We start from the raw sequence: 13623 nt of genomic DNA, 5'->3' as shown, positions 1-13623 counted from the left end.
TCTTTCCTTTGCATCTGGTCTGGAGGGACTCAATATCCGATCATTACGTCATTTTCCGGCCTCTGAACAAGCGCAAGGTGTGGGGATTATTTGGCTGGGTGGCCAACCCCGTCAAGGGTTTCACAGGGAGCAGCTGTTTGTCTTGGCTCAGCACGCATACCATAGGTAGTCAATTTTACACTAATGAGTCAGGAGATACTGAATGCTTCATAACCTTGGTCTACTCTCTTCTCGTGATCTTTAGTTCCACGAAGCTACAAACATGTGTGAATACTAGCAATATGACCACCCGGGCCAGACTCTATAATCCCCATGTCTATCTATGAGTGTGTTTAATGGGTGCTACCTCGCCGGCACAAGCTCGCATCAACGGCTTATTAATATTATGTGGAACAATTTCTGCCGTAAAGTAAAGAGAAAGCTTGCGCCAACGAGAGTACAGAGATTTGTGAGACAAGCTTTCGAGTGTGCACTACCCCGGAGTGGCACTTTGGAGGCTGCCAAGCACATGACCCTTGAAAGATTCAAGGGTCATTGAGCACCCACTTGAAGGCTCCCATTTTGTCAGAAGAGCCGCCGTGTTTCTAACTGTCCGGAGTCGCCTGAACCTCCCCGGGGCGGTCTGAACATGCGGCTCCGTACTAACAAGTGCTGTGCCGCAGCGTCTCCATCAACGTTCCTGGCCAAGCATCGCAAGGTCCGAACGAACCACCTCGGACCGTGATCGGCGGGCGAATGGTGGCAAGGGAAAAGATCCACTATGACTCGAGTAAAGGCGTCAGCGTCTGCCATTGGATGGAGCGGCTGCGCTAGAAAGCTTTTAACGAATTCCAGAAATCGGCTAGAACCAGCGGCATTTGAGCCTCCGACAGGGGAGAAAAAGCTTGCATGCACTTGTCAGCAGGAGGCTGAAAAGTTTATCAACCTCTGTTAAACGCGTAATGATGTCAGACATCTTTGAGAGCTCAAGTAGCACGATACTGATCACAGCTGCAAGATTCAGATCGTTGAAGAACGTGCTCTTCCTGGGGAGACGTTCGAGACAAGCCCTGCGGCTCATGACTGTGGAGAGCTGTTGGCCATCAGACGACAAACGGCCTTGAAAGATTTACCAACTTGTGGGACCATAACGTAACAATTACTCAATTTCCATCACCCAGCCCTAGAATTCGGTTGCATTAATCCCCTGCAATCATAAACCCCGGCAGTTGGGTCATTCGATGTCTTGGCCGATCTCGTTCTAGGTCCCCTAGCCTAGCAAGATCTGCTAAATAGCTTCACCTACCATTAATGAATATTCAGGCCGAACTCGGTGCGCGGCGTCATCGGCATCGCCCGAAAGCTCATCTGTGGGTCGGCTTGACTCGACTCAATGTGATGGTTTTTTTTCTTGTTAATGACCGGTGCCGGCGGACCGCCTTCGCCCCCGGAACCTTCTTTAAACCTTTGAGGCTGCATTTTCTCTTTCTCCAGAAAGCCAATTTCTTATTTACTTACCCCGCGAATTTCGCCGAGGCCTTATAAAGGAAGTGTCCTCACGAACGCATATCGTTGAACCACACATTCCTCAAGACCACAATGGCAGACTTTCAAGCACCGAAGCATCACGATGCCGCCCCAGACGCCGAGAAGGCCGTCAACAATGAAGCCCCTCCTGCTTTCGACACCGCAATCGACAGCGGTAGCGGAGTATTAGATGGAGAGGATGGTGAATTGATTGATTACAAGACTTTGACGTGGTGGTAGGTACGGTCTTGCGACTTTGTCAATTGGTGCTGACCAGGTTCAAGGCAAGGAGGAATCGTCTTGATCGCGGAAACCGTCTCCCTCGGAATTCTTTCGCTACCTTCAGTTCTTGCTACCGTCGGCCTCGTTCCTGGCATCGTCCTGATCCTCGTGATGGGCTGCCTATCAACATACTCTGGTCTCGTCCTCGCCGAATTCAGAAAACAATACCCATTCGTCCAAAACTTTGGAGATGCCGTGGAGGTTATCGGAAAGTCGATTGGAATGGGACGCGTCTTCCAGGAGTTCTTTGGCTGGGCGCAGGTTATCTTCCAGGTCTTTGTCATGGGCAGCCATCTCTTGACCTGGACCATCTGCATGAATACCCTCACTGGCAGCTCTACGTGCACCATTGTTTGGGCGGTTGTTGGTCTAGCGGTATTCTGGGTTCTGAATCTTCCCAGAACTCTGAAGTACACAAGCTACATGTCGATTGCCTGTGAGTCTTCCGCTGACGCTGCATCCTTAACATATAAGCTGACATTTTTCTCTAGCCTGCTTGTCCATCACGACAGCGGTTCTCATCACGGTTGGAGACGTTGCTGCTGAACGACCAATTGGCTCTGGAAGTTTTCACATTGCTCGAGAGCTTGGCTTCACAAGCGCATTCCTGGCTGTCACCAACATCGCCATTTCTTTCTGTACGAGCGCCCACATCACTTCTGTCCCGCATCATCTCTCTAACATCTTCTCTAGCGAGTCACTCTTGCTTCTTCAGTGTCATCGCCGAGTTCAAGAAGCCCGAGGATTGGCCCAAGGCTCTGGCGTTCCTCCAGATCGCCGACACGACTCTCTATCTACTCGCCGCCATCGTCATCTACGTTTTCGTCGGTCCCGATGTTCCCTCACCTGCCCTCTCTGCCGCCGGCTCAAGCACAATGCGCAAGGCCATTTGGGGTATTGCCATTCCCAGTACGTTACTCACCCCCTGAATAGAAAGTATTTCGTACTAACATCGACTTAGCCATCGTTATTGCTGGTGTCATTTACGGCCATGTCGCCTCCTCGTACATCTTTTCAAGACTTTTCCGCAACACCAAGCACATGGTTCGACGAACAAAGCTTTCCAACTTTGCCTGGTTCGGCATCACTTTTGCAACTTGGGCTATCTCCATGGTGATTGCCGAGTCGATCCCCATCTTCAACAATCTGCTGGGACTTATCTGCGCCCTGTTCGCCAGTTGGTTCTCGTATGGCCTGCCCGGAATCTTCTGGCTTTGGATGCACCATGGAAACTGGTTCAAGGATTGGAAGCAGACATGTCGATTTGTTTCCAACGTGCTGCTGTTTCTTACTGGTCTGTTGATCTGTGTTGTTGGCCTGTGGGCTTCCATTGAGGCAATTGCTACGGAAAGCACCACAAAACCATGGACTTGCGCAAGCAATGCGAAGGAGTAGGATGAGATTCGGTGTATCATTTTGTATTACAGGGTGTTTGGTTCAAATTTCGTCTTTTAGCAATGAGGGCATGCATTCCTAATGGAAACACTTATGATTCATATAAGTACGGGGTATTCTAAGATGATTAGCATGAGACCACCTAATTAGAAATCCATCTGCAAGAGCATCATCGAGTCTTTGTGACATGACATTTCGCGTCCTAGTGCGTGAGGAGGCGGGCTTATCTTAATACCTCTATCTTTATTACTTACCGCGTCAGGCCAGCTACTATCCGAGGCATATCTTCAACTAATCTTTCATCCAGAACTTGATCAAGACTTACATACTAGGGTGTCTAAAGGTCCGTTCAATATCCACCCCTAGAATGAGCTGGGTGATAATGAGCAACCTCAACTCGGCAGGACTTCACTGGAAGAGGATACTGTCGTCTCTCATTCATCATCTCATATGACCATACGTCAGCTGTTCTTCGAAAGTTCGAGAGTAAGAGACTACATTGTCATGATTGAATGAAGGATGAATTCAATTGCAGGATATCTATAGCAGGGACAAGTTCGTCCTCGGGCCTTGGCTTGCAAATTTCAGGTTCACCGCCCATCTTACTCCCCCGACTCTTCTCCATTTACTCCTTGCCCGAGTCTCCTGAGCTTGGCACACGCCTCTGGCGCAAGTTACCAGCCTCATCGTGCTCCTCATCCCACTTGGCGACCTCGGCATTGGGGATTCTAACCAGACGATGGGTGTTGGCTCCGTTATCGTCAACGTTGGTGATTTCAGTGCGAATCTGGTAGCCCTTCCACTTGGGTAGGAGGTGCATCCAGAAGACGTAGTAGAGGCCGCAAATAATAACACTAAACCCGGGATTAGTACCAAGAGATGGGGCAGACAGAGGCGTAGGGAGGATAGACTCACATAGCAATACCGACGACACAGTAAGTGGCATACCAGAAGCTGACGTCTCCGGCATAGGGGCCGCCCTTAGGAGGCCACCAGGGCATAACAAGAATGAAGACCTGGATGAGGATGTAGAAAATGACAGCCACATGCCAAGCCTGGAAGTCATTGGTGTTGATGCCGGCCTGCTTGCGTCTTTTTCGAAGAACATAGACTCCAGCAGCCATAGCAAACTTGAACATAGCATCTGGGTAAGTACCCAAGCTCACAACTAGAAGGCAGGTTAGCTAAATACTCGACCAAAGTTCAACTCGCCACAAGGTCCACGTACCAAAGGTGAATGCATCACCAGCTGAAGGAGCAACAATCATGATGAATGTAAGCACCCATTTCACAAAGTATGGGCCCAAAGGTGTTCCAAAAGGCTTCGTAGAAACCCAAAAGTTGGTAAAGGGCAACACGCCTTGCCTAGGGAACGAGATTAGCGTACCACTTGTCAACCCAGGGACCATCGACTCACCTTCCAATCTCACGGATCATTCGTCCAGAACCAATCAAAACGGCCAAAAGGTTACCAAAGGCACTCAGAAGAACGAGGAAGTTGAGCACGTTGGCAGCAGCCTCGGATCCTCCAAACAGCTTGGAGAAGAAAACAGAAGCGGCGATTTCGCTGGCCTCAGCAAACTCCGCCTTGGGCACAACGGCGAAGTAAGCAATGTTGCAAAGCATGTAAAGAATAGCCACAGTGAGCAGAGAAACAGTGCCGTTTCGCTTGAGAGTGGGGATGGGGTTCTGGATCTCGTTGACGACGTTGAAGGCATTCCAGTATCCGGCGTAGGAAAAGACGATGCTGACGAATGCACTCGCCAAATCATTACCATTGGGTGTTTCACCATCGAAAGCGTTGCGGAAGTTGGCCTTGGGATCGGGAATTCGATCGACGTGCCCACCAAGGACGACAAGGCCGGCGATACTGATACTGTAACATGTTGTTAGTGCCTGAAGGAATGAAAGGCAGCAGATTGACGAACAAGACCAGGGTGAGGAGCTTCAGTGCGCCGATAAAGTTGACCAGCCACAATGAATACTTGTTGCTAGCAACCACAAAGATGACGGCGAGGGTGTAAGCAGCAATGGCCACGCCTCGCATCTGCCACTCGCTAGGTGTATCACCGGTCATTCTCCAAAGATACCGAGAAAGAACTAGACACTGTTAGTCTGAGAGCTCTGATGCAAAATCCGACATGACATACCGACAGCATTGCTGCTGCTGAAAGAGAGAATAACCGACTGGACTGCAAAAGTGACGGGGAAGAAGTGCTTGGGCCTGGGATAGGCCTGCTCAAGATACACCACCTCTGAACCACTTCGGTTGGGGAAATAGCTTGCCAGCTCCAGGTAGACGGTGAAACCAGCGGCGGCCATAAAGAAACCGATGACCCAGATGAAGAGGGCCAAGCCGACTGAACCAGATCGGTTCAAGATACTCGCAGCTAGAGGTTGTTTAGTATGAGATTACTCAATGCCAGTTATTGGATGGTCTTACGTGTAGAGAAGATACCAGTTCCAATCATCATGTCTGCAGCAAAGTCAGTCTCAGCCCTCCAACGACGAGGCGAGATACTACTCACTGACGTTGAGAAAGATGACGGTGAGCCATCCCACATGATACCCAAGAGGAGACTTGGACTCGACCGGAGCACCAACAGCCTCCTGATAGGACGGCTTGGAGCCGTTACCTCCCTTGACACGTGTGTATGCGAGACCACCATCGTGAATGACAGAGGGCTCAGAGTCGCTGGCTTCGGGGTCGGTTGAAACGTGGGCCGTGCTCTTGGAGCCGTCAAAAAGGCCTGCGAACCCCATGGTTACTGCACAATGTGTGTGACAGATAACAAGAGGGAAAAGTGCCGGCAGGGCGCGATATCTCGCGTACTGAAGTTGTTGCTGGCGTTGAAGCGCTGAGGCTGAAAAGTGGCGATGGGATGAGACGCTGAAACGTTGGAGCAGAATTCAAGGTATATATTCAATTTGAGATACTTTGAGATACACTTTACGCCAATATCGCCGAGAATGACACAATCCTCCCCAAGGCCATAAAGTTTGCCATGGACCCTGGCAACCTTACTCTGTACTCCTTCGACCAACACACATGACCCCACAAACTCTGGCGGTTCGGGGTGGGATCCCGACCATGCAGGCTATCTGACTTGCCTGCTGCTAGTGGCACCATCTATTCAAGGGTCATATAGACCTTGTGCCTGGGTCCAGGTCAGCTCGTCTCATCCGGGCAAGCTTGGACTTGGATAGTATCAATGCAGCGAGAATAGATTATGCTTTTACAGTGGGTTCTACGGGGAGCTGCAATGCGAAAATACTGCCACTGTCTTCGGCAGAAGCTGTAAATGGCATGGATTTTCGTGTGTTGCACCATAACCAAGCACAAAGTCGCACTGCCAACTCAATCTCATAACCCCCAACCATACACAAGACCTCGGTTCTACCTGAATCCTTTTCGCCTTCAGATAACGACTTTCGCATCCTTAAGCTCCTTCCAAAAAGAGACGGTTTACGTCGTGTTCAGAAACATTGACAACCAGTAAAACGCACCCTGACCCGTTTTCGCCATAGCTAGGATGGGATGAGGTCATGGGCAAATCTGAAGCTCGCTAGTGGGATGTCCGAAAAATTGACCGATAACGACATCTGAAGTCGAGATAGCGTATGGGTAGTCTAGATTCCCCCTACCTTCGAGCTAAAAGAGCTCCCCCAAAGTGGGTTAGGCTAGGGGTACAGCTTGGGAACCCGGGGCTACGGGGGGATGGGCAGACCCGGGAGCCCCCTTGTTGGTCATAAGCTTGGCAATAACTTATTCGGGAGCCAAGATCTCGCTGTGCATCCTTCGACTTTCCATCGTCCCAGTGGGGGCGTTCGCCCAGACCGTGGCGCGTCTTGACGTGCGTTGGCAAGCCGCAAGATGACGACAGCGAAACCGTCTCATCTAGTGGCCCTTTTCAACGGCAATAATGCAATGGCTGAATGGCTAATGTGGTCTTGGCCATTGGCTCGAGATGTCTTGGCAAGCCTCCCGTTGGGTTTAAGCTTGGTGGGATGAACGGCCTCGTGGCGATGGTGATGGCACGTTTCCCGAGACTTTTCTACATGGGGTTTAATGGCAGGGCGAAAAGTGGAAGTTCGGCACCGGCTGAAAATAGGATTTCCGTTTGGCTTCTTATAGAATTCTGGGCCATGTCTGAAGCAGGTGAAAAGCGCGCAGATGGAGGAACTCGATGCATGTGCGACTCTCGGTCACACACATCGACCAGACGGCGCGCCCCCATGCTCAAGAATCTTTGTCAGACTCTAAATTACCATCTGTACTACCAAAAGGCATTTCAGGTGGCAACACAAACTGCAGCAGCGGCCGTTGCGAGTCTCATCCCGCGCGATCAGCTCAGATCCCTACCTGACTCGCACCTCATCTCTCCACCCACAGACACCGGAAAAGCTCACATCCCCGGGGTGCTGCAACCCACCGCCGACTCGGGGTCCCCGCTGGTTGCGCATCTTTGTCCAAGGGTGGCCCCAGTAGCAGAGACATTCCGAGAAAAGCGGTCGCGGCAAATGGGGCCGAGTGGGAGATCATGAAGCTTGGCATAACACAACCGTTCGCGGTCCCTCCACTTTTGCTGCAGGCCTTGAATTGACTACAATCATCTCGTAATGCTTGACCTTGCTTTCCAAGATCTGACAGGTTCGACTTTTCGGTGTGGTTGTCAGAATTGCGCCTTTGCCGAGGAATCCTTTGGCCGCGCTCACCGAAAAGGGGAACCAGGGAATACAGAAGAGGTGCATTGCCATCACTTCGGCTCTCCCGATCGAATTTTTAATGATGGTCTCAATGGCGGCATATCCCACTCTATCCGATATTCCAGGTTCGCTGCAACAATGACGAACAGAGGATCCTCTGGTTGCATCATTCGCTAGATCAGTCCAGACTTGTATCGCTCGACCCATACGGATGGATCCAATAACCTTAATTCCAGTGCATTAACAGTGTAATAGGTCGTGGAGCCGTTCAGCTTTGCCACTTACAAATTTAATCATCAAGCAATGAGATTGGGGGAGACATCGGGTCAGCGCTTGGATATTGGAAAGACGACAGCAGTGGGATGTCAGAAGCGCGTCGTCGACATGTGTCCCCACGAAGATATCTTGTCTACGGCGAGGTCTCTCTTTCTCTCAACAAGGACCGGAATCGATTGTTCATGGGGAGTTGAAATTACAGTGACATTGTTCACGCAATGGTTTGCTCGGTTATATCATTGTAGGAATCGCATATTCTACACGAGGCATCTCCTTGTAATCGAGGTAATTTACTTGGAGTTAACCTTGCTCTCACTCAGAGGCGTTTTATTGTTTACCGTGATCGTAGTTAACAGGAATGGTTATCCTTGGCACGGTGAGAACGCGTTGGCAGTGTCTGTCTGAGCAATTTATTGCTCAATTGATACTACAACAGGTATAGCATTCGACCAATTCACGCCAGGATCTTTTCCTCGTTGGTCTTGCGATGTTTCACAGCCTTCTCGCGGAGCAGATGGTCAGCTATTATACACCTTCAGAGTGCAACAGACGCAGGCGTGTGGAAGCCGTCCAGCCTGGCCATTATTTACCTCGATTAGATTTCCTGTACTGCGCTATCAAGTTATTAGCATCTAATAAAGTTGTTAAGCAGTTAAAAGGTTTAACAATCTCTTGTATTTCGGGTTTTCAATGATTGTGATCGGTCGTGCGGGGAAATGACTGAGTTCTGAGGTTGCAGTTTCCCACCGGTACAAGATTCCATGATTCAAGATCACCACTCTACCAAACTCCCGTCTTGACTAGGGAAGAACAAAGTCAAATGACATTGAATATGGAATCAGGAAGTAAGAAACATCTAAGATCTAAGTTTCGAGCCTAAACTCGTGGTCCTATTTCTAATACTTGTTCTTGTTGGCGATCCTCGGAGCCTACCCTACAGTAGGTCACGAGCTCGGGATTACTTCCTTCCGTGGCAATTTTTAGCAACTTTGGCCGAGGAAGCTCGCGTTTACCCCGCACAGAGTGGGCCTGGGGAAGGAGCCACGGTCCACTTTCGCCGAGTCTTGCTACATTCTTCAGCCTGTCTATCACACTCTGACAGCAAGATCCGAGCCACGGTGCGTGACGGCATGCCCTCTTTAAAAAATCCCTGTTCGGAATGCAAAGGTATGAGCGATAAGCTATCGTATAGTAGAGGCCGGCTGACTAATGTGAGATAGGGAAGCACCTTAAATGTAAGCATGCCCCTGTATGCAGCCACTCTCCTGACTGCCAACTTGGCAGCCGTTGATGGTGTCTTACCGTGTTGTACCACCTAGGCGACGATGATGTACCTCAATGCAACCGGTGTCGAACAAAGGGACTCCAGTGTATCCGTCCAGGACGAAAAAGACCTTTCAGACATGGCTCGTCTGCCAAGTATGACGCGCAGTTCCCCGAGACACAAAACTGGGTCAATAGCAGCGCAAAAGAATGTGAGGCTGAGTATCACCTAGTCGTCAGCCGATGCTGATATAAACTTGCGTAGTTAGACTCCATACTGGACCGAAACGTCCAGCCCGGAGGATCGCTGCGGAAAGAGATACTAATGCGCGGTTGACCTCACCCCCCACACACGGGGATAGCTTCTCTATTGATGACAGGACGGATCTAGCCCACATCCAAGCGGAGGCGCCAACAGTGGTATCACATGAGGCTCTCGCCACAGCGGCCTCACCGACGACCCCCGGCAGTTCTACAATCCTCCATTCTGCAGGCTCGGATGGCATGATACCATCGCCGTCAAGTGTTGAACATCTTTCACATTCAACCCCATCAAACTATAGACATGTGCATACCCAGCACTTGCCAGTGTTATCACAGCGAGGCCCCTCTTGGGGCGGAATACTCCACAGCCTTGAACCACCACAAGACCAAGATCGACCGTTGGATGGTGTGCAAGAAGCTTGCCTTCTCCGATATTTTGTCGAAGAACTATCACATTGGGTAACTTGGCAACGAAACCGGATGGCATGAGCACGGACTGATCGTGATGCAGTTTGATCTAGTTGACCCCCAACGACTCTTCCAACTTCTCGTCCCCGAACGTGCTCGAAAATACCCACCCCTTCTGAACGCAATCTTTGCCGTTTCAACACGACGCATGTGTCGCGTCGCCACCTTCAAGACATCCCAGGGAATAGTGTACCGTGGCCAGCACCTACCGAATCTCACTCCAGGCGCCGCCGTCGAGTACATGCTAAAGTGCATCCCCGTGCTCAAAGAGTTCCACACAACTAGGGACGGAGAGGCACGCGAGCTGATTGTCACGACGGCTGTGGTATTACGCCAGTTTGAAGAGATGGACGATGAAGAAGACGACGATAGCACCGCTGACGCACCTATGGACGAACGGGTCAACTTTCTGGCTATCCTCAATGCTGTTCTTCGAAGTTTGACCTCGGATGACTTGGTTCATCACCGAGAGCTCTTAAACGCGTCATATTGGATAGCTTTGAGACAGGAGGTCTACTACGCGCTTAGAAGAGGGTACTCACCACAAATGGTTGAGCCGCCTGCCGAGTGGGCAGATATCTCGCCAGCGAATAAGCTCATCTTCCATACCAGTCAAGTCACGAAGTGGCTATTTGAGGACAAGTCTGAAACTGGTTGGCGTGAGTTTCATTCTACCAAATCTGCTACAACATATACTGACTTCCAATAGAGAGACTGAAGGAACAGGAGAGATATCTTGAACAATACGTTGTGGGCCGATTTGCCCCTATCCTTTCCCGACCCCCGGATAGAACGAAAGGGGAAGTGTTCCCGACGATATGGTACGCGTCAAATATTGCCCTCACGGGTATGCAGCATATGATGATGGCCAAGATGATTCTGGTTGCTGAATCGCCATTCCTTGGGTGATTTTCTCTTCAAGACCAAGACATGTAAGCCCGCTAATCATTAGCAGACGAGGTGATGCGGATGCCCGTGCAGCTTACCGAAGAGCCGAAAATGATGTGAGGTCCCTGGTACTTGACGTCTGCAGTACCGCCGTCCAACACCCAGAAATACCACCAGCTCTAGTGAACGCGACCCTGGCAATTCAACTATACGGCAACTACTTTACAGATCCGTGGGAACGGGACGCTCTGAAAGGCATCGTGCAGATGTTCAAAGACTGCCAGGCATGGCCTGTACCAAAGGCACTACGGGCATTAGATTAAGCGAATTTGTAGCATAATAGGATTAATCTTCAACTCAACCGAATACTTCAATCATAAAGTGATACTCTAGTTTGCTTCCATCTTGACGCCCTCTTGTGGAGAGTTCACGGCACTTATCTGCCAGAATTTCACCAACGACCGGCGCACCACAGTAGAAGACGCCCACTTTCAACTCTTCATCTTCCTCGCCCGACTCGCTAGTCTTTTCTCTTTCTTGGTTTCGCTTGCTGGCCCGGAACTTGAGCATCTCCTCATAGTGCTCATCAAGAATCTTCTCAAAGTCTGGTCGCCCAAAGTGAGTAGGGTTTAGTAGACCGGTTAGAGGAGAGGCTGGATGCGCCTCGGTGCGGTGCATCTCAAGTAGCCAGCGGTATACATGAGTAGAGATATCCTTGCGCTTTGCTGTAACATGGGTGTTGATGCGGATATCGAGGTGCGGGTGAACTTCGTGCTCACGATGCCACTCCTGGCTCCTCGAAACGTCATTGAGCAGATCGGAGAACCAGCGGAGGTAGTTTCGCTCGCGAACCATCCAATGGAAGTCCACGCGGCGATAGTCTTCTGAGAATGTGTGCGCCTTATCGGCCTGGGGCTTCTTGCCTTCATTCAACACATCTGGTTGGACGGTGTGTTGATCTGGCTGGCTCGAGGTGTCGTTGACAGTAGCATCCGAATCATGACAGCCGCGCGGTGCATCGTCGCCCGGGCCGCCGTGGTCCAGATCATCGTTGTATTGGAGATCAGCGAGGATGCCCGAGAAGGGAGTGACTCCAATACCGGCACCAATGATGATGGAATGACTGAAGTCATAGAACCGCTGTGCCGGGGCACCAAACGGCCCATTGATTCCAATCTCGATGTTGCACTCGCCTGATTCACCTCCCAGCTGACGCAGTCTCCCCGTCCAGTTGCCATCCGTCTTGATATGCAACATCATCTTCTGACCGCGACAGAAAGAAACCGTAAAGGGATGCCACTGAAAGAAGCTGATCTGTGGAACTTGGAGGAAGACATACTGACCTGCCTTGTACTTCCAAAGCCGCTCACTCGGAATGACAGCAGCGATTTCAACAGTTTCCTTGTCCAGAACTTTCATGGTGGCGTTGATGCGATGGAATCCTAGGAAGACTCGCACTATTCGCTCAACAATGACCAGAAGCGTTGGGAAGGCGAGAAAGTAGCCAAACATGGGCCATTGAAGCAATGCAGCAGTTCCATGTGCCATCATGAGGCCGATAATTGGGAACATCAGCAAGTGGCCCAGCTGGAAGATCTCGTAGTTCCACTTGCGGACTTGAGGGATGCTCAAGAGTGAAAGCAGGTAAAACAGACCAAGGGCTGTGATGCCAGTAGAGCCAGGCAGTGATCGAACATATTCGATATAAGGACGGGGAACCATATCAGGTCCGAGCACATCGGCAACCTCTTGTTCGTTCGCTCGGTCGCTACCGTGCACAAAGGAACCTGTCAGATGGCCAAGCGCGTGCAATGTTGCGAGAAGGATGGCAACGCAAGAGATGCGGATGTGAAATTTCTGAGACAGGTCCCAGTTGAGAAAACGCGAGATGTGGTAAGATCTGCGAAGCCATGTGGAAAAGTATCGCGACATGCTGAGTATGAGGAAGAAGAAGGTCGGATATAGAGCCCCGGCGCATGTCTTGGCTATGACGACACCCCAACCGAAAGCAGCCCGATATTGTGGAGTTGTTTGGTACTTGACCAGCTGCCATATGCCAAAGGCACATTGCAAAGAGATGACGAGGCCGATAAAGACAATCTCTGGGCCGTGGACTGCCCAGTAGGCACGAATCCTCCGCCAACCCGGCAGACGCTTGATGTAGCTCTTTTCATCCTCTTCCTCCTTCTTGGCCTGTTGTAGAGACGGGATCCTCCACTGGCGAACCAGCTTGGCAAAGTCGTTCCTTGGAATGCGCTCAGCATCGGAGCCCATGATACTCCTCAGGAAAGCATGTCGAGCGCAGTCGTCTTCTCCATCGTGGTCGCGCCGTATGACGTGGTGGGAACTCGGCTTGGGAACGAGTTCATGGTGGGTTTCGTCGAGCTTCCTCTCGACTTCTTCGTAGTTGATGTAGCCATCACCATTGTGGTCAAGGTCGTCGAGAAACTCGTCAATCTCCTTGTCGTTGAGGTATTGGACGTGAGTTGAGGAGCGGACTGGATGGCCCGCAAGGGAGTTTGGTGTGTCTCTCCGTTCTGCCATCGAGGAGAGTGCACTCAACAAATGGGTATG

The 13623-nt window shown here is 50.8% G+C and overlaps 4 protein-coding genes across 4 annotated transcripts; 2 read left to right on the top strand and 2 right to left on the bottom strand.

Moving 5' to 3' along the window:
- Positions 1-1578: 1578 nt before the first annotated feature.
- Positions 1579-3183, top strand: NECHADRAFT_77255 (uncharacterized protein; the record flags this gene model as incomplete). The annotated part of the gene is made up of 5 exons (XM_003041572.1): positions 1579-1742; positions 1791-2224; positions 2280-2426; positions 2482-2697; positions 2750-3183. 5 exons carry the CDS (start codon positions 1579-1581, stop codon positions 3181-3183), a joined length of 1395 nt encoding a protein of 464 aa, XP_003041618.1.
- Positions 3184-3808: 625 nt separating this feature from the next.
- NECHADRAFT_34938 (uncharacterized protein) lies at positions 3809-5946 on the bottom strand (the record flags this gene model as incomplete). The annotated part of the gene is made up of 8 exons (XM_003041515.1): positions 3809-4037; positions 4099-4351; positions 4412-4548; positions 4601-5059; positions 5112-5283; positions 5334-5573; positions 5627-5659; positions 5712-5946. The coding sequence occupies 8 exons, from the start codon at positions 5944-5946 to the stop codon at positions 3809-3811; spliced, it is 1758 nt and encodes a 585-aa protein (XP_003041561.1).
- Positions 5947-10020: 4074 nt separating this feature from the next.
- Positions 10021-11258, top strand: NECHADRAFT_24925 (uncharacterized protein; the record flags this gene model as incomplete). Its single annotated transcript, XM_003041571.1, has 4 exons — positions 10021-10152; positions 10205-10824; positions 10875-11066; positions 11117-11258. Coding segments are annotated over 4 exons (1086 nt in total), but the record flags the coding sequence as incomplete, so codon positions are not given.
- Positions 11259-11337: 79 nt separating this feature from the next.
- On the bottom strand, positions 11338-13612 carry NECHADRAFT_58765 (uncharacterized protein). The gene has a single exon (XM_003041514.1). The coding sequence runs from the start codon at positions 13591-13593 to the stop codon at positions 11407-11409; it is 2187 nt and encodes a 728-aa protein (XP_003041560.1). The 5' UTR covers positions 13594-13612; the 3' UTR covers positions 11338-11406.
- Positions 13613-13623: the final 11 nt, after the last annotated feature.

This window comes from Fusarium vanettenii (assembly GCF_000151355.1).
Source record: "Fusarium vanettenii 77-13-4 chromosome 3 genomic scaffold NECHAsca_44_chr3_2_0, whole genome shotgun sequence".
NCBI classification, from domain to species: domain Eukaryota; kingdom Fungi; phylum Ascomycota; class Sordariomycetes; order Hypocreales; family Nectriaceae; genus Fusarium; species Fusarium vanettenii.
Note: the sequence above shows the minus strand (reverse complement) of the source record. Positions and strands in the feature narration are given on the sequence as shown.